The sequence below is a fragment of the Amphiprion ocellaris genome, chromosome 17, assembly GCF_022539595.1.
Source record: "Amphiprion ocellaris isolate individual 3 ecotype Okinawa chromosome 17, ASM2253959v1, whole genome shotgun sequence".
In the NCBI taxonomy this organism is placed as follows: Eukaryota; Metazoa; Chordata; class Actinopteri; family Pomacentridae; genus Amphiprion; species Amphiprion ocellaris.
Window position 1 is genome coordinate 6,293,510 of NC_072782.1, and position 19,026 is coordinate 6,312,535.

A 19,026-nucleotide genomic window follows, 5' to 3' on the forward strand; every position below is an offset into this window, starting at 1 on the left:
ACATACATTTATCCAATGTCAGAGTGACTGTACTGACTGTGCTTTTACCTGCCACTGTTGTCAGAGGTGTTGATTTCAGCACCACAGTCCAGCAAAGAGCTGCATACTTCAGCATGACTGTGTTTGGCTGACAAGAGCAAAGCAGTGAGACCGTCCTGTAGGAGAGACAGACATTAAAAAAAAAACTTATACAGAGGGTCAACAAACCAACATAACACACATTTAAAAGGACACTGACACACCTATATAACTCATCTTGTATGACATCGGGATGTGGGCCTTGACATGGACTTTGGTAACTATCTGTGAGGTGGGAAAAGTCTCAGATCCATGCGAAAAAGAACTGAATGTCTCCTTCTGTGAATGCATTTCTCAGCAAATAAACAGAAAAGGCAACACTGGACGACTTTCCTGCTTTTTACAGTGCAGTATGTTTTAAGATGAAAGACGTATGAGCAAGGGAAAATCCCCAGTGTTTTTATATATATATATATATATATATATATATATATATATATATATAGATAGATAGATAGATAGATAGATAGATAGATAGATAGATAGATAGATAGATAGATAGATAGATAGATAGATAGATCGATAGATCGATAGATCGATAGATCGATAGATCGATAGATCGATAGATCGATAGATAGATAGATAGATAGATAGATAGATAGATAGATAGATAGATAGTGCTATGCTGAATGAATGGGTTCAACAGAGGTTTTGGCACCGAGCTGACCAACCAGAGCAGTATTTCATGAAAATACACAACATTTTTCAACAACACTGATGGATCTTCACCCAAAGCATGGCCCTTGACCTAACCTTAGTCCAACCTGATTGGCTGAGACTGTTGGAGGCAGTGTTCAGTCCAAAAGGAGATGCCGCCTCAAAGGCTCAGTTAAGGACAACAGTGTTGACGGAGCCAAGATTAATTTAGAAAGTATAATAACTGTGACTTAGATGTAAGCTATGAGATCACTGTTTCTAAACAGAGCAAATCAGCACCGTGCATAACGACGGATTTCAAGGAACTCAGTATTAACAGATATTTCCACAGACCATCTGTATTGTTAACAGTGAAACAAGAAACGGAAAAAAATCTCAACTGGAAAAAGTAAAAGAACATTAAGAAACAGTAAAGTATGTCAGCATAGTTGCGTGTTTTATATTACAAGGCTGCTGCTTCCACACACCACAGAGAACAAAACTATGTTCTGGCTTCCTCTGAGCTCTGCTAAAGACTTTAACAGCCCTGTGTCTGCTCTGCTCAGGCTATTTCTCTGGAATCTGAAAGGCAAAAATGATGTTGTTCTCCTCTGGGTAATAGATTCAGTGTGTGCCTATGTGTGTGGATGTATAGGTGTAATACTACTTGTTTGCTTGCATGTGTTTCTTGACTTGTTTATAACCTGCTGTCAACCTGTCAGTTGTTTAAAGCCAGACAAGCCAAATTTGGGCAGAAGTGAAACACGTGGGCAGAGCCGAAGTGGGGCAGCAGGCATCACAACTACAGTCTAAGAATCCTATTGATCATGGCAAATACGCAAAAACATGCCCCATTTTAAAGCTTAACGTGCTTTTAACAGAACAAAAAAACTGCCAAAAAAAATGGGCTGATCTAGATGCAGATATTGTGCATACATGCAGGTCTGTGCGTGTTCATGAATATTTAATGAGTGCAACACATGACAGGTGACTTTAGAAAGGATGTTTTTTTTTTTTTCATACCACTTCTTACACATGAAAAATGGCAGCAGAGTTGATTGAAGAACCCAAATAAGTGTGTTAGCTTTTTATGGAATCTACATTTTTTGGGGAAGCAGAAATGTTTTATTATCTTTTGCAGCCTTTTACTAGGTCCTCACTCCCACACTGAGACTAGAAACCCTATTGCAGTACCACTTATCATTATGATACTGGTGAAACTAATCAATTCACTCGCACAGCAAGTACATCTATTCTCCAAAGCAGAACACATCACAAACTGTTTAACATAATTAACCAATGAAGCCAACACATACTGAGAGCAACACTTTATAAAGACAGTTGCAGAGCACCTAATAAATTAAGCTTTTTAGCTACATGCTGACTAGTAAATGGCTCACATAACAAGAAACTAAATCAGCAATTTAAGTATTTGTATTTTTAGAGTTTTTCAATCTTGTTTTATTGCAATATTGTATTCAACACACTGTAGTGGTTACCTGTGTAAGTGAATTGTGTTCTTGTAGGCTAAAGAATGTAGGATAGTGATAATCCCGAATTGCCCCTTTTGGAGGGAGTATTTAGGTCAATTAGGTAAAAGTATTAATAATATAAAGATATTTGTTTACAAGTACAAATGTTACAAGTAGTAAATGTTACTTCAGAATGATAAGTATTCTCATTAACAATTCTAAGTACCAAAGTGAAACTAGCTTAATAGAAGTCTTTTCTTCAAACATACTTTTATGAGAGCTTTCCATGGTTTTACCTGCTCACATTTTTTTTTATCTAAACTGTCTTTTATTTATTTAAAAAAAAATCCAAATTTACAACACTATTTGTTTTTGAACCAGAATTGAATCTGTCGAAAACTGGTGCCTTGTAAAGCATCTTGTAACTTCAAATTTGGAAAGTGCTCTGTAAATAAAGACATTATTATTATTATTATTATTACTGGTTAGCACCGTCATGTCCCAGCCTGGGATCTTTCTGCATGGAGTTTGCATGTTCTCCTTGTGCAGCGCGGGTTTTCTCAGGGTACTCCAGCTTCCTCCTACAGTCCAAAAACATGCTGAGATCAATTGGTGATTCTAAATTGTCTGTAGGTGTGAATGTGAGCGTGATTGTCTTTATGTATAGCCCTGTGATAGACTGGTGACCTGTCCAGGTGTCCCCTGTCTTCACCCTAAGTCAGCTGGGATAGACTCCAGCCCCCCTCAACCCTAATGGGGATTAAGCAGTGTATAGATAATGGATGGATTATTACTACTGATGCATTATGTGTAGGTAGTAATTTACTGCTGTAGCTGTCGATGGTGAAACAATTATACATTCTACTGGGAAACTAGGTCATATTATAGGGTAGTTTAATGTATGAAAGTGCATCATATTATCATCATCATACAGTGGTAGAAAAAAGTTTACGGACAGCCCATACATTTGTGAAATATTGCATTAAGAATCACTCTTAGGTCTTCAAGTGCAATTTCTTTTAGTATAATCACAGCCATAATAATAAACAAATCCTAAAAAAGCCAGTAAAAATTCAAAATTGATTGCTTCCATAAAAAGAAGAAATTTTGAGTATTGGGTCATTTTGGTAGAATTTTGTTTTGTCACTTTTCCTGTAAACGACAAACAAAAAAATAAAATTTGTATTTGTTTGTGTCTGTCTAATGCAGCCGCAACCTTTGAAACACAAAAAAGTATGAAAAAAAAACCACAAACAAAATAAAACTGCAGTAGAAATTCTTCCAGTTCTTCCAAATGTTTTTAACCCATTCAAACCAAACACACGGATGCAAAAGAAATCCTTGTGTCAAGGCTGAGCTTTTTCAAGTTGTTCAGAAATATGCAGCATTTCTGTCCAACAGCAAATGTAAGTTTTCATAGTTCATATTACCACCATCTCTGAGCAGAATCAAAGTTTACCTGTACTTGATTTTCTACAAAAATTCTTCGCCTGACATACATTATATCTGGCAGATCTTCCTCTCTATTCTTTCTACATCTTGCTGTGTGTTTATTCAAGTCAAATACAGATCAGGTACAGATGCTCGAGGCTAACAAGCTGGCATGTTCTGCTCAGCAGACACAGCAATATGTTCCAGACAACATGAAGGTTCGCAGCCTTCACGTCCACTAACAGGAGACAGAGCTGCTCAGATCTCACATACACATTTGCAGATGATTATGGCTAAAAAAGGAAAAATGCAGTTCGTTGAGATGTCAGATTTTGTCGTGCTTTCAACAAGAAAACGAGGCAAAAGCACTTTCTTCCAGTCATTTCTCACATGCAAAGCATAAAATGTGCAAATGTAGAAAGCACATCTTGAGTGATGTACATAATTTGCTAGTGCTGCTTACAGTTTTTGGATTTATGAAACAGAATTTTAAGTCACAGGAGAAAAATACTATCATGTCTGGCGGAGCCTGCTGTAACTACACGAGGATTTTAGATGTTAAGTCCTGACAGCTAGTGGTACAAAGTGGTACCAGTTTCAAAAGCCACAACATAGGATTTGTCACAGGCTGACACATGAGACTTGCATGAATTTTAGGTGGAAATAACATCCCATCTTTACGTGTAGGCTGGGAAATCATTGTTAGCGACTGTGTGGGTTTAATTCCAACACACCAGCTATGGTGTGATATTAAAAATGTAAATAATGAGCAACATCTCAATTTCTTTTCTCTCTTTTTTTTTTTACACAAACAGACAGAGACACGCACAAAATGTCATGCTCACACACCCCAGCTGGGTAGAAACCACAGGCATGGTGCGTCACTGCAATGGAGACCACATGTCTGCGGCTGGAGAACAGAGTTCCCACAGTACACTGACCTTCTACCTCTCACACACACACACACACTCACACACACGCACGCACACACACACCATGAACAACCATAATCAATCTTGAAACAGCGGACAAACAAGTGGAATTGCCTGTTAACGAGGGTCCTTCATACTGTGAGCTAACAGCTGTGAGGAATAGCTGTAGTTAATTTAGATTTTAAAGGAAAGTAAACAAAGTTTTTATCTTGAGCACATAAAGGGATGCAGACCAAACTAAAATCAGGGGAACAAGATATCTGAAAGCCAAAAAACAGACGTAAATCTTAAAGAAGAATCCCAAGTGTATGCCGATTCCTCAATCTAACTGAAGTAATTCCTCTGTGGAAATATCCCAGCAGAAAGCGATATGTAGGAGACGGAACGGAGCGTTTTTGTGGTCTTTACTCTATATTCACAGCCCCCCTCTATCATGCCAGGAAAAATAAGCCGGGGAAGGATAGACTTTAAGTCAGAGTGAAAGTACATACTGCATCTTTCAGGTTGATGGGACTTTTGAGTTCACACAGCACTTGGACAATCTGGATGTTCCCGCTGGCAGCTGCAGACAAAATAAAACAAGAGTCAGATGGTGCAAAGGAGCACTGCGGTGAAGTTTGATTGAAGCTAACTGGGCTAAAATTACTTAATCAGATGTGAAAGATGATTTTATCCAAATAAAATTATAGCTTAAACTTGATCTCAGAAGATGTTTTGCTATGTCTGTCTGAAAGCAGACTGACCTTCAATAAAAGAGTTCTGTACTTTGTAATTAGCTACAAGGAAACTGAGACACTCACCAGCGTGATGCAGCGCCGTCTTTCCTGAGCCGTCTACAACATCGATGGGACATTTATTCTAAATGATGTGAGAGGAAAGTGCTCTATTAATAAAACAGTTACATCAGTGATCTGGGACATATGAAACATTATTACATTCATCCCAAAGATTCACAATGTGTCCAAATAACTCAAAATATCTGGTGCCTGCATTTAATTCTGGCTTAAAGTACACTACCAGTCAAAAGTTTGGACACACGTTCTATTCATTATTTTTAATTTTCTACATTGTAGATACATACTCAAGACATCAAAACTATGAAGATATATGGAATTATGTAACAAACAAACAATTGTGAAATAACTAAACATGTTTTATATTTTAGATTCCTCAAAGTAGCCACCCTTTGCTTTGGTGACAGGTTTGCAAACCCTTGGCCTTCTCACAATGAGCTTCATTGTCAAGGTTCATTTGGAATTTCTTGCCTTCTTAATGGGGTTGTGACCATCAGTTGTGTTGTGCAGAAGTCAGATTGGTACACAGTGACAGCCCTATTTGACAACTGTTAGAATCCATATTATGGCAAGAACCAATCAGCTAAGTAAAGAGAAATGACAGTCCATCATTATTTTAAGAACTGAAGGTCAGTCAGTCTGGAAAATTGCAAAAACTTTGAATGTAACCCCAAGTGTAGTCACAAAAACCATCAAGCGCTACGACCAAACTGGCTCACATGAGGACCTCCCCAGCAAAGGAAGACCAAGAATCACCTCTGCTGCTGAGGATAAGTTCATCTGAGTCACCAGCCTCAGAAATCACAAGTTAACTGCACCTCAGAGCCCAGATAAATGCAACAGAGTTCTAGTAGCAGACACATCTCTACATCAGCTGTTCAGAGGAGACTGAACCAATCAGGCCTTTATGGTCAAATAGCTGCTAAGAAACCACTACTCAGGAAAAGCAACAAGCAGAAGAGATTAGTTTGGGCCAAGAAACACAAGGAATGGACATTAGACCAGTGGAAATCTGTGCTTTGTTCTGATGAGTTCAAATTTGAGACCTTTGGTTCCACCCGCTGTGTCTTTGTGCAACACAGAAAAGGTGAACAGATGATCTCTAGATGCATGGTTCCCACCGTGAAGCATGGAGGAGGAGGTGTGAATGTGTGGGGGTGCTTTGCTGGTGACACTGTTGGGGATTTATTCAAAACTGAAGGCACAGTGAACCAGCATGAATACCACAGCATCCTGCAGCAACATGCCATCCCATCCGGTTTGCGTTTAGTTGAACCATTGTTTATTTTCCAACAGGACAATGACTCCAAACACACCTCCAGGCTGTGGAAGGTCTATTTGACCAAGAAGGAGAGTGATGGAGTGCTGCATCAGATGACCTGGCCTCCACAGTCACCTGACCTAAACCCAGTTTATGTGGTTTGGGATGAGATGGAGCGCAGAGTGAAGGCAAAAGGGCCAACAAGTGCTCAGCATCTCTGGGAACTCCTTCAAGACTGTTGGAAAACCATTTCAGGTGATTACCTCATGAAGCTCATGGAGAGAATGCCAAGAGTGTGCAATGCAGTAATCAAAGCAAAGGGTGGCTATTTTGAAGAATCTAAACTATAAAACATTTTGACTTATTTCACACTTTTTTGTTTCCTACATAATTCCATGTGTTCTTTCATAGTTTTGATGCCTTCAGTGACAATCTACAATGTAAAGAGTCATGAAAATAAAGATTAAATGAGAAGGTGTGTCCAAACTTTTGACTGCTAGTGTATCTGTGATAATGTTAGCAGAAAACTTGATTTTCTGCTGTTTGATCTGTTTTTGATATCTTCAGAAACATGGAATGTACACAAAGGAGTTTTTTCCCAAGGAAGTGATGCCAAGATCTGTTTACCACTGGTGCTTTATGGGGATATTTTATGTAATATTACTACACTGTAAATTCACCAGAAATACACACATCTGCAACAAACAGTATATTACTGAACCTGCATGTTTCCATTCTCCAAATAGCTCAGTAAAAGTGATGACCTTCTGTAAGTGTTCTGAATATTAGTATTGCTTCCTGATAGTGGGGGTAAAAATCAGTCAGTAGTAAGTTAGGTCAGCAGATCAGGAAGAGTGTGTGTGTGTGTGTGTGTGTCTGAGGATGTGCCGACAAATACGCAATCAGCAGGCTGAAGAAATGAAGCAGTGAAAAGTGTCTGGTTTCAGGCATCTTACCAGAACAGCAAGAAAGAAACTGTAGATTTCACAGATTCATTTTTTTTTTTTACACTAAACACTGCATCCAAGAAAAAGTCTTGCTGGGTACCACAGATTTACACTGCCATTAAAACACTTTTAGTCGCATATTTCAATCTTTTTTTTGTTGTATAACACATCTGAAAAACGCTTCATTAGACCTAAAATAGTTTACAGCCAATACATTAAGTGAAATGGCAAATCCCATTTTTTTTACTAACAAAGTCCTCCCTCACTTCAAGAACCTTACCTGAATGAGTTTTCTGCAGCATTCAATGTGATTGTTTTTGGCAGCCAGGTGTAAAGGACTCAACCCTGAATGTAAATAAAGAAATGCCTTAGTTAAGTTCTTCACTGGGCCTAATGTTCCATTTTATTTCTAAGTCCCAAACAAGACAACACTACAATATACTTTTACATTTATTTTATGTAGAGAGTAAAATGTTCGCGTTTATGTAGAAATACAGAAGAGTCTAAAAAACTTCCCCTTAACCTCTGAATGTAACTACAATACATACCAGCAGCATCAATGATTGACAAATCGGCTCCATGAGACAAGATCAAAGATAAGCAGTCTGTCTGACCACGAGCAGCTGCAACATGGAGACTACACACAAAACAAAAGCAAAGAATCAATTAGAAACAACACCATCAGTAGTTACACTCTTACAACAACAACTACACTAATAATGGTGCATATGTAGTACTCTCATCCATTAAGCCCTCACTGTGTGCCTTAAATTTCATTGTAAAACATGGTTCCACATTTTGGGTAGTACAGTTATTTGCTTTTTTTCTCCTAAGATTAGAGGAAATGATTGAACTACTTTCCTATCTGCCTGATTATATGAAGCTCTCGTCCAATAATGTAATACTCGTATATCTTCTTTCTTTAATCCTTACAAAAACCGAAGCGCAAAAAACAACTGTGGCTTTGCAGGGGATTACTTTTTGGCTGGCTCGGCGGCTTCTCGGAGCCTCTTGTTTTTAAAGTTTGTTTTTGGTGTTAATTGGAGGCTTTGCAGGAACATCTTGGTTTTAAGAGCTCTATTTGAAGATGTTTTACCCGGTCTTGTCTCCGTCTCAGACAGGGAGAACTCAGGATTTTAGATCAACACGAACCAAGAACACAGCAGGGATGTTACTAAATGTCTGATCGGATGTGGCAGTTCCAGCTTAAAAAGCAATGAATACCTTGGTGTATTTGTAATTTTTAATTTTAGTTACTGTTTATGGCTGTCTCCCCTCCTTGCCCTCTTTCACACGGACTCCGACTGAATGTGGGAGGCAGGAGGAGAAGAAGCTGCTGTCTGGGAAGAGGAGTCAGACAAATATTCTTTAATAAAATGTTGCAATCTAAACCACAATCAGCTCATCTGCAAAACAGCGTCCAAACGATATCACACACAAGTATGTAGATTCTGGAATGGCTGGGACGACGTCAGATTTTTATCTGCACTCAGAAATCTGGCCCTGGTCTAAACTTGGTCTGAACTCCTCAAAGTCTTGGTGTTGTCTTGATACGCTCTGGTTTGGTCATGTCTTGGTTTATGTGGTCTTCTCTACAACGCTAATGTTAAGCTAATGAGCTGCTGGGTGCAGCTTCATGTTGCTCATGAAGACATTAGAATACCATATTCTCAACAAGAAAGAGAATAAGTGTACAAAAACATTTACTTCTTTGAGGATAGCAATGACAACATTTTATAGGATTTCAAGGTTATAACAAAAAAGCAGGTAGGGACTAACTCCAGTGAACAAACGGGAACAGTGTACTGACAATTTTGTAGCCTACCTACAGTTTTTAGAACTTAAATTTGTCCATTGAACTGAGTTATTTTGAATATAACTGCTGCTGTGTATGCAGGAATGCGCTAAACTAATATCACCCCATGTGCAGAAAAAAACCCTTTGTCTGAATCGTGCGTGCCTGTTTGTGTATATGTATGCAGCAGGCGATCAATACAACCCCTTTCCACCTCATCGAGCAGAGTGGGGGGGAAAAAAAAAAAACACTACACATGCCCAGCCTTCTCTCAGTGTGTGCGTAGGATACACACATTCACACACACGCTATGCCCACATGCCTTTCAATCAGGTTTTATCACCATAGAGATACTGTAGACTCCTCCTTTGTGCGTCGTGAAAAGATTGGAGCATTGCGATTCCAATCCACCACATTCATCATGATTTACAAAGGCTGTGAGTATGCATCTGTATGTGTGTTTCTGTGTTCTAGTCGCACACAGAGAAAAGGTCAAGGATGTCAACTACTGGTGGAATGAAAAGCCTACGTGTTTGTTTCAGCATGTGACTATCTGCATAATTGTTTCTCACTGCATTTAGTCCCGTGTTTTGATGTTCCTGGCTCTGTGTGAGCTGCTAAGCACATTGAGGTCAGCCGGTGTTGAGTTTCAGAAAAAGAAAGAGGTCAAATATTAACAGTGTTATCAACAATCTCAACGGGTGAAGCAACCTGCTCCACCGTTTCTGCAGAAATGAACTGGTTCTCAAAACACTGAAGTCACGGACTGAGTGGCTGCAAAATGTCAACCTTTTAAGAACCAACAAAAACAGATATATTTTTAGATTGCCCATTCATTTTTAAAATTGTGCAGCGGAGCATGAAAGTAGTTTCATAAGCCCAAGACTTGAGGATTTAAGCATATACTGTGGAGGTATGTGTAATCCCTGAAACAGAAAAATCACCAAGACTGTAGGTTTGTGTAAATTGGGTCTACTATTCTCATGGAATTCATGCACATGGATCTAAATTAGTATACAGCACAAACATGTGCTCCAACTCCTATATACTGAATCAGCACCAAAACTGTTGTTGTTTATTGTTGTGTAGATAAATACTAAAAAATGCTTACGCTGATTTGCCCTCGCTGTCCAGCTTCACAGCATTGGCACCTTTCTTGGCCAGAAGTGACGCCACTTTCTCCACCTCGCCATGCTCGACCGCAGCAAGCAGGCGCTCGTCGTTTTTGTTCCATTCGTTGGTCTAAAAGGGAAAAAAAGAACAATAAGAGAGACTTATCAGAAGATGCAATCAAAAGTAATATAATGGAACAAGGAGAAGAAGATAAGTAAATCGTCTAGTATTGAAAATCAGAGCTGTTTTACAGACTTTAGGATATTAAATCTGTTATTCTTGCTCTAATCAATTGATGTATTTATGTAAATTCTATGAAAGCATGGTGCATTAGATTCACATCTACTCTAATTGTTTGCTTCTGTGAGATGTTAACGGACGCATTAGCAATTCGTAGTTTGCAGTCAAAATTGCTTCTCGGAGGGAGAGAATGTTTTTTTCACTCTGCTGTGGCTCACAAAACATTTCTTATCATACGTGAGCGCACACACACAGACAGCAGCAGCATCCAATGTGAACATGCACACCAAGACACGCAGAGACAAACCAAATGGTCTCACATTCGTTTTACTGATGGGCTGTTCAGACAGAGGAAAGTCAGCTATTGGAAAGCTTTGAGCATGATCTCATACACAGACTATCTTGCTCCACAGCAGTCTGATGCTACAAGATACTGAACAGTGAGCTTTCACAGCAGACTGGGTTGTTAATGTTTCCCTCACCACGTTGGCAACGCAAGTTCATCAGTCAGCTCTCTCTGCTACCACCTGTACATATCAGGATGCAGTATAGTATTAGATTTGACCTGATAGCCTACTGACCTACACGTGATAAGGAGGTGAACTCTCTGACTCCATAAATACTTAGGGAGGCAAACTGTACCCTATTACAGGAGAGCATTAAGCCAACATAGCGATACAGGGTGTAAATAGCCTCTGTGGCAAACACCCAAACGCAACCACTGCAATACATTTTGCACAGCTGGTGGAAAAATGCAGGGCTATAAAAATCTTCTGTCACTGAAACAGCTAGGATGACCACTGAGCTCTACAGCCTTAGCCACAGGGTCATTAACATGGATCACTAAGGAAGTGAAAAATGCCAAATTGTTAGTGGTTTAAAAATTAAACAAAGTCTAAGATGACTGTGAACAGTAAAATTCTTGCTTGTTTTTTTTTTTCTTCAAAGAAGGAGCTGTGGAAAATTGGTTCTTATCCAGCTGTAAACCAGTGCCCACACACACAATATCTATGACTTCTTGTGATTCAGGCTTCAACACACCACAGCAAGAGGTAAGACACGACTTAGGAGGTGGTGTAAGACAAGAAAGTCCTCTGACAGATCAGAAATAACAGATTGGATATAAAAACATTCAGCTGAACACCAACAGAAACATGAGAAAAAGATATGAGTCTACCAGGTGCTCTGCCAAGTCTACTATGGGCTGTGATTGACATACCTCAATGCATGTAGCCAAAAATATCCACTGTTAGTTCAGATTTAATAAAAACAAATACAGGCTCTGAGAAAACCTTCCTTTATAACACATTTCAGCACAGGCAAAGCAAAGATGCTGTGGCTACATGCAGAAATGCATAAACAAAACAAGGAGATGACTCCAAAATACTTACGTCTGTACATGAAGCACAGTTTTAACTACTCAAAATTTTTTCATAGAGAAAGAATGTATATTTACCACTACACATAGTGCATTTTGGTGCAACACTAAACGTAAACATAACTTCTGTGTCTTTACAAGAATGCTCAGAAGGCTCTCAGCCACAATACTTATATTTTAAAAGAAACAGAATCATGCATGCAGGCATATCTGACCACAACACACATGTGGTCATGCATCATTAAGCTTCATTACATGTACAGTTTTACTTTTATTTTCATCAGAAGATAAGAGTTTTACATTTTATACCATTACTGAAACACTAACTACTTTTCTGAAATAAAACTCTAACTTTCAGGAGCTGAAAGGATAAAGAAACTGTCTACATAGCAACTGCAGAAAGTCAAAGGAAGTGCAAGTGTCTGTCACTATGATTGGTGTGTGCAGTGAAACATGACACAGTATGAGATAGCTGGAGTTATAACGGACACATCCCATATGGTGCAGTGGTTAGGATTTCTTGTTTTCAAAGAGGTGGGCTGGATTTGTCTCCCGGCACGCTGGCATGGAAAGTCTCGTGCTTTTCATACAGACAGTCATGTGTTGTTCAATCACGGTACTGAGGTGCAGATCACTGGGTCAATCCAATACTAAAAATAGTTGCACTTGAAAGACTGTATAAGAAGAGAAAAGTCAAAGATGAAGCATAAGTGAAGAAAATTGAAATAAACATGCTCCTACATGTGAACTCTGTGCTTGTATTGCACAAGGAGCTTCAAAGGTTTTTTGTTTATATTACTCAACACATTTAATCGACAGAGGCAGTGCTTGTTTAACAGTGACCAGCACTCTCCTTATCTTGTGATGTGGATATCAGGAAGGGCAGAACCTACTGCTGTAATTGAGTGCCTTTGTGATCCGGAAACAGTAGCAAAAACAAACCCACCCCAATAAATGACAGACTGAATAACAGGGAAAGTCAGACCTTAAGGATGGCGAAGAGACATCTATTACTTAATTCAGGCTACTATAGCTGCAATGTAAGCCTTATTCTGTAGCATATTCCTGAACAGCTCTGAAACTTGTCAGATCTCAAAAAATAAACGCTTGTATCATGTTGCATCTGATCGGTCTTAATCTTCACTTCATTTTCACTGTCAAACCCTCACAGTACTCTGCATTGCCTGTATATATGAAACCCTATGGTTGGTTAGTCACTTGTGAAGTTGTTTTTCATCCAGTGCATGCTGGAATGCGCTCCAGATTCCTCGAGGCTCCTCTGATCACACTGCTCATTTACTTCTGCCAATCCACCATAATGCCATGTTGAAAATCTGAATTGGCTCATGTTATTTTTCCTGCAATACAGCACAGTACAGCACATTTTGCATTTCTTAAAGGAATTTCCTCCAGACTAGCATATGGCCGTAGCATAAATTCTCTGGCCCAGGTTTCCCTCAAGCAGCCAAAGCTAATTCCTAGTATACGATAATATTGATAGATGCCCAATTGGCAGAATGTTTCACAAATGATGTAGAATGGTATTTATTCATACAATTCCTGGATGAAAATCACTGTGTACACCTTCAGAAGCACAGCAGTATGATGGAAATATGTCACAAAGAGAAAAGGTTTTTTGGGTTTTTTTTGGTATGTCTTAAAATGAAACTAAAAACAAACAATTTACACAAAATCCAGAGGAGACAGAAAAACAGCTGCCATGAAAAGTGGTCAATTCATACAAACCTGAGAGGACAGAGTGAGGAGGAGTACATAGAAATTTGAGTAAAGTTGGAGTGCAGTTTTACAGCGAAGGGAAACCACAAAAAGGCTTGTTGTATATTTTCGTGGTTCAGAGTCTTGCACTGTCATGAAGAACACTACCAGTAACACCAGACTACCGGTACACTGTATACTCACTTCAGTAGAAATTTGTTCATGCCGTTACTGGCTGTTGGTTGCTGTGTTTCTAGAACCTGCACAACATTTAGGGCAAAGAAAAGAGTAGGAGGCCCCACTACCCTTCTTTTAACAACTGCCCACTTGACAAGAACTTCACTCTAAAAATACACAACTCTTCAGAAGCGCTAACCTCATCTGAACCTCCACTATGTCTACAATGCAGAGTCAACATTCCCTTTCTCTCTAACAGAAATATACACAGTTACTGTTCAAGACCAATACTCACGGGGGTTTGTAGGACAAAGAAACCAGCCCAACATCTGCACAACTTTGTGTACTTTCCACAAACTTTCCACATATCAGCATCTGAGAAGTGAAAATCCGTCAGTGTTCATGATTAATTTCACTTGTCTAACGGAGCAGGACTTCCTTTTTGTACACTGAAGCATCACACTGGTCACGCTCTGCAGCAGCAAGAATCAAAAGCAGAGAAAACGCTGTTGAGTAAACAGTTGACATTTGCACTGAATGCTGCTAGCGTGGTCTCATTAACAAGAAAAGGGAATGGACCCTTACCAAGATAAATACCTTCTTCTCAGACTAATTTAAAAAAAATCACAGGAAAGCACTATAGTATGATCATGCCTCGTGGCCTCTGTGATTTTAATAGGCTGAACAAAAAATGAAGGACAGTCACGACAGAGCAGCATGACACCAATAGCATTAGACTACATTATACTGGACAGGTTTAAGTGGAGCGGAATGCACTGCTCCAGTTCTGGCCATGTACTGAACTAGTGTCATCGCAGGGAGGCTGATGAAATAATCATGTGCTGCCAGAGATGGAGCGAAATCAGCGCAGACCTCAGCAGCCAACAAAACGTGAATGCACAAAGCATGTCTGGAAGTTTTCTATACTGATAAAAACACGAGATGATACCGGAAAATGATGTCGATGTTGACAGAAAGATAGCCCACAATGTAAGACTACACTGTTGGCCAGCATACATAGGGTAAATATCTATGTATATAAATTACATGTTTTCATGCTTAGTTGTACGAACAGGAGTACTAAACGGCAAATGATCAAATCTTGTAAAGGCTGAACCTTTGTTGGTTCTATGGACTATTATTTTACAAATATAACTGTCATTTCTGAGTCCAAAAGTCCAGACCAGTAGGAAGGTCATTTGTATTAAGCATGCAGGTCCTGAAGGAAAGTCTCTTTTTTTGTAATGGGAAAGTAGATGTGACGACATCAAACTTATTTATAGGGTTTGATTTGCAGAGAAAAGTTACGTTCAGGAGGAACATTAACTTGTTTCTAATGTCATAATATGCCAGTGTCAACACAAAATCAATAATACCAAGCCAGAAATCATCCTTGTCATCTTAATTAATCTCAAAGTCTTCATTAGAGCTGAAACAATTAGCTTTAGTCTGTCTTGATAAAACAAAGCGTTTCGAGCTCCTCGGCTATAAGAGTTGCTGAACAACTTGGAGGTTTGAACCACTAGCGGGAGAAAACCAAGTGATCTGAAACCAATTTTCTGACATTTTGTAGACCAAATGATTAATCAAATAGCAAAAACAAATTGGCAGAGCACTTGCTACTGAAAAACAGTGGTTTAGTTGCAGGCCTGATGGTACATCAGGAGGAAACAATAGAGCAAAGAGAATGTCAAATCCTGAACAAACAGCAGACTCTCAAAATCAATTTAGTCAGTGCACAAAACACAGACCCTAAACAACTTTGAACTATATCTGCTGGTACTGAATACAGTGGGCTTAGTCCAAAATTGTTTGCACAAGCAATACATCATGGGTCACCAATCCTGAGATTATAAACCAGTAAGACTACTGTCGTTCTGTGTGTACCACCAGGAAGTGAAAAGGATTTTCCCTTCCTCTCCTGCTTTCAGTTCTGTTTCCTCTGGCTCTGTCTGCCAGCTTCCCTTCAGGTTCTCCTTCTCTTTCTGTTTCTTGGGCTGGACTAAGTGTGTTTACAATGGGATCAGGGTGTGTGTTCTCTCGCTGTCTTTAGCTTGATACTCATTAAAACACACAAAGGGTGTGCTGATAATACTAAGTGTTTCCTGTTTGTCCAGACCTGAGGCTAGCTGCAAGGACAAGGACAAGAGAGTGAAGAGCCAATGTGTGAAAGAAGCACAGCAGGAAGGAAGAGGAATTAATGAGTTGAAAAATACACTCAAAGAGGTTTAAAGAGATATTTCAGTTGTATAAATCAGACTTTTTACTTCTTATATCCTGTGTGTAACCTTATATATTTTAGAGACTCATTCATCCTTAACATCCTTCCTTCCTCCGAACCTCCTCAGTTCTCTGAGAGGAAAAACAAAGATCAAGAAACAGTAATTCCTACGTCATATTCTGTATGTTTGTAGAGCAGATCAACCTCAACAGATAAACATTTACTTTAGAAAACCTTTATTTCCCTTAAAATAGGCGAAATAACATTTTTGTTGATCTACAGATAAAAAGGTGTTTGTTCTTCTTTGATATTCTATGTAGTCTTGTTTACCTTCACTATGGTCTAAATCACTGAAAACATTTACTGGGGAGATTCTGTTGTAATGCAACTGGTAGTTCCACTTTAAGGTTTTTCTCGCAGGCAAAGACAATAAAGGGGTGTACTAAAATGAATGGGTTAGCGAGGTATGTTGAGCCTAAAGCCAGAGTCTTCAATTTCACAAAGGTAACTCCTGTTCCTATTTCGCTACCCAGTCCATTTTGCACCTCACTATCATTCTGCTACAGGGGGAAAATGCACGTTTGTATTACGGTACTTTAAGTCAGTCACAATTGTCTTGGGTGGAATTAAACGAATAATGCACCTTTGGTGAGACGTAGTGATGGATGAAATTGTTTTGATGGAACATCCGCATGCAAGGAGGTGAGCAATGTCCTTAAAATGGATAATCAAAAAAAAAATAGCAGAGCTGGCTTATTCCACAATAGATATCCTCACAAAACCAGACATTTTTGGTGTGGTTAGTTACTGTAGTTGTTTTATAGTAAAGTACATTTTAAAAAATTGAAACTCACAGATATATCAGAGGAGAAAGCTTACCAAAACGAGCAGCCAGTTGCAGGTTTATACCCTCAACCAGTATCTTTCTGCTTTAAGAGTCATTAAGTAGCAACATAAATTCATTAACTTGGGCAATAAACAATTTTCTACCAGCATTTCTCTCTTTATCTTCACTTTTTACCTGAATAACTATTTAATGCTCGTCATTACTCTCACATAACGTTGGTCCATTTTGTGTGGAAGAGTAGTAACATGAGGTCTTAAATGCCCGCTTTTATGGAAACATGCACAAAGTTGGGTGAAAAAAACCTGGATTACTTAAGAAACTTGACAATCACCTTTGCAATACCTCTTATCTTGCAGAAAGAAAACCTGACTGTGTCAAATTTGCTTCATAGCACATCCCTCAGAATGCTCCCACTACTAATCAGATATGTGCACTTTGTAAATTCAAGTGGAACTAGAGAATTAAATTTAAATGCATGTTAAGAAAATCTTTTCCCAGGAAGTCTAATCCATGTCCATGGCAAATTTCATGGAAATTCAGGAATTTCTTTTCCAGATGGTTTGTCATGTGTTAAAGAGTTGTGCAAGGGATATTTGATCTGACAGCACCAAAAAAGAATGAAAAATATCCCAAAAAATTTCATGGTGATCCAGGCAGCAATTGTCAAGAAATCATTTGTGGACTAAAGTGTTGGAGAATCAGACAGACCAACTAAGCCGAGCTGCTGCTTGAGCAAGAAAACCAAAAAGTATCTCATAAAGACAGATTATAAGAGAAATAGATGAGAACAGACAGGCTGAGTAAGGATGCATTATTTGTAAAGATAATCTACAGAAAGACTGGCTTATTAAAAAGCTGAAAAATGGAAAGAAAAAAAGGCCAATGCTAAGTATAAAGGCAACATTATTAAGATGAAAACAGAGAGACTCTTTTGAAGTCTTTTCTTTTTCACACACAGCACTGTTCTCTATTCCAGTTCACACACTCACACAGATTTGTCTTTTGTGCAAATAAGAATTATGTTTTCTATGGGATTACATGCAGAGATGAGAGATCAAGGCAAATAAATGCAAAAGAAAAGTAGGTTAGATGGGAGGAAAAACAGAGTCAACAAAATTTAAGTCTAGAGGGAATAACAACTACACAAAACTGAAAGAAATTTCTTTGTTCGACAGTGGTGGAGAGATACAGAAGGGCAGTAGACAGGAAATACAGAGTGAACACTGTACAGAAAGGAAAAGAAACGGCAAAGAAAGGACAGAGATTGACACATATACAATATCTCTGCCTTTTGATCAGCAGGGGCTGTTAACTTCAAACCCCTTATCTGCAACAAAGCAGATGCTCAAATGTCCTCAAACAATACATCCTTTCTCTCATGCCACAGCTGAAACCGCTTATTGCCCTCTGCAGTACAAACACGTGTACAGGCATGCACGTACACACACACGCACACACACATGCCACAATAGTTTACTAGACTCTCAAACTCTGAAACCAAGAATAAAGAGTTAGCATACAGATCAGTTAAACAAAGACCAGATGGTTGCTCTTATAATGAAAGATGCTGCCATTTATTTCACAATACTTCCCAATGTGGGCTGCACATTTAGATAGTGACGCTAATTTACATCATGAGAACAGTTTCTTAGTTTGGTAAACTTGTTTAAAAATTCACTGCAATATTACCTGCACCACTCTAACCTCACTAAATGTGTTTTACTTTCAAAGCTTGCAAATGCTGGTTGTAGAGTCACTGTCTCGCACATGTATGATCAGTCAGGGGTGGAAATCAAAGACTAGATTTAACATTGAACTCCTGTAACAGTATTAGTTGTAACTGACAGTTTAAAGAGAATAAGTTTTTAAAAATAAATGCAGCAGAACCAAAAATATCACCCATTTTATTCCACATATTCTTTGTCCTTTGTCAGAATCTAGCACCTTAATTTCCCACAATGCAATTCAACATCTAACAGTGGGTCTAA

The 19,026-nt window shown here is 38.8% G+C and overlaps 1 protein-coding gene across 2 annotated transcripts in view; it reads right to left on the bottom strand.

Annotated features, from left to right (window-relative positions):
* Window positions 1-19,026, bottom strand: part of rai14 (retinoic acid induced 14) — a 47,418-nt gene that overhangs the window by 16,639 nt on the left and 11,753 nt on the right. For both annotated transcript variants that reach the window (XM_055019390.1, XM_023291938.3), the window contains exons 3-8: window positions 10,458-10,588; window positions 8,100-8,188; window positions 7,832-7,896; window positions 5,350-5,407; window positions 5,041-5,111; window positions 49-155 (exon numbers count right to left, since the gene is read on the bottom strand). In XM_055019390.1, the coding sequence (XP_054875365.1) occupies window positions 49-155; window positions 5,041-5,111; window positions 5,350-5,407; window positions 7,832-7,896; window positions 8,100-8,188; window positions 10,458-10,588 (521 nt within the window). The remainder of the gene's footprint in view (window positions 1-48; window positions 156-5,040; window positions 5,112-5,349; window positions 5,408-7,831; window positions 7,897-8,099; window positions 8,189-10,457; window positions 10,589-19,026) is intronic.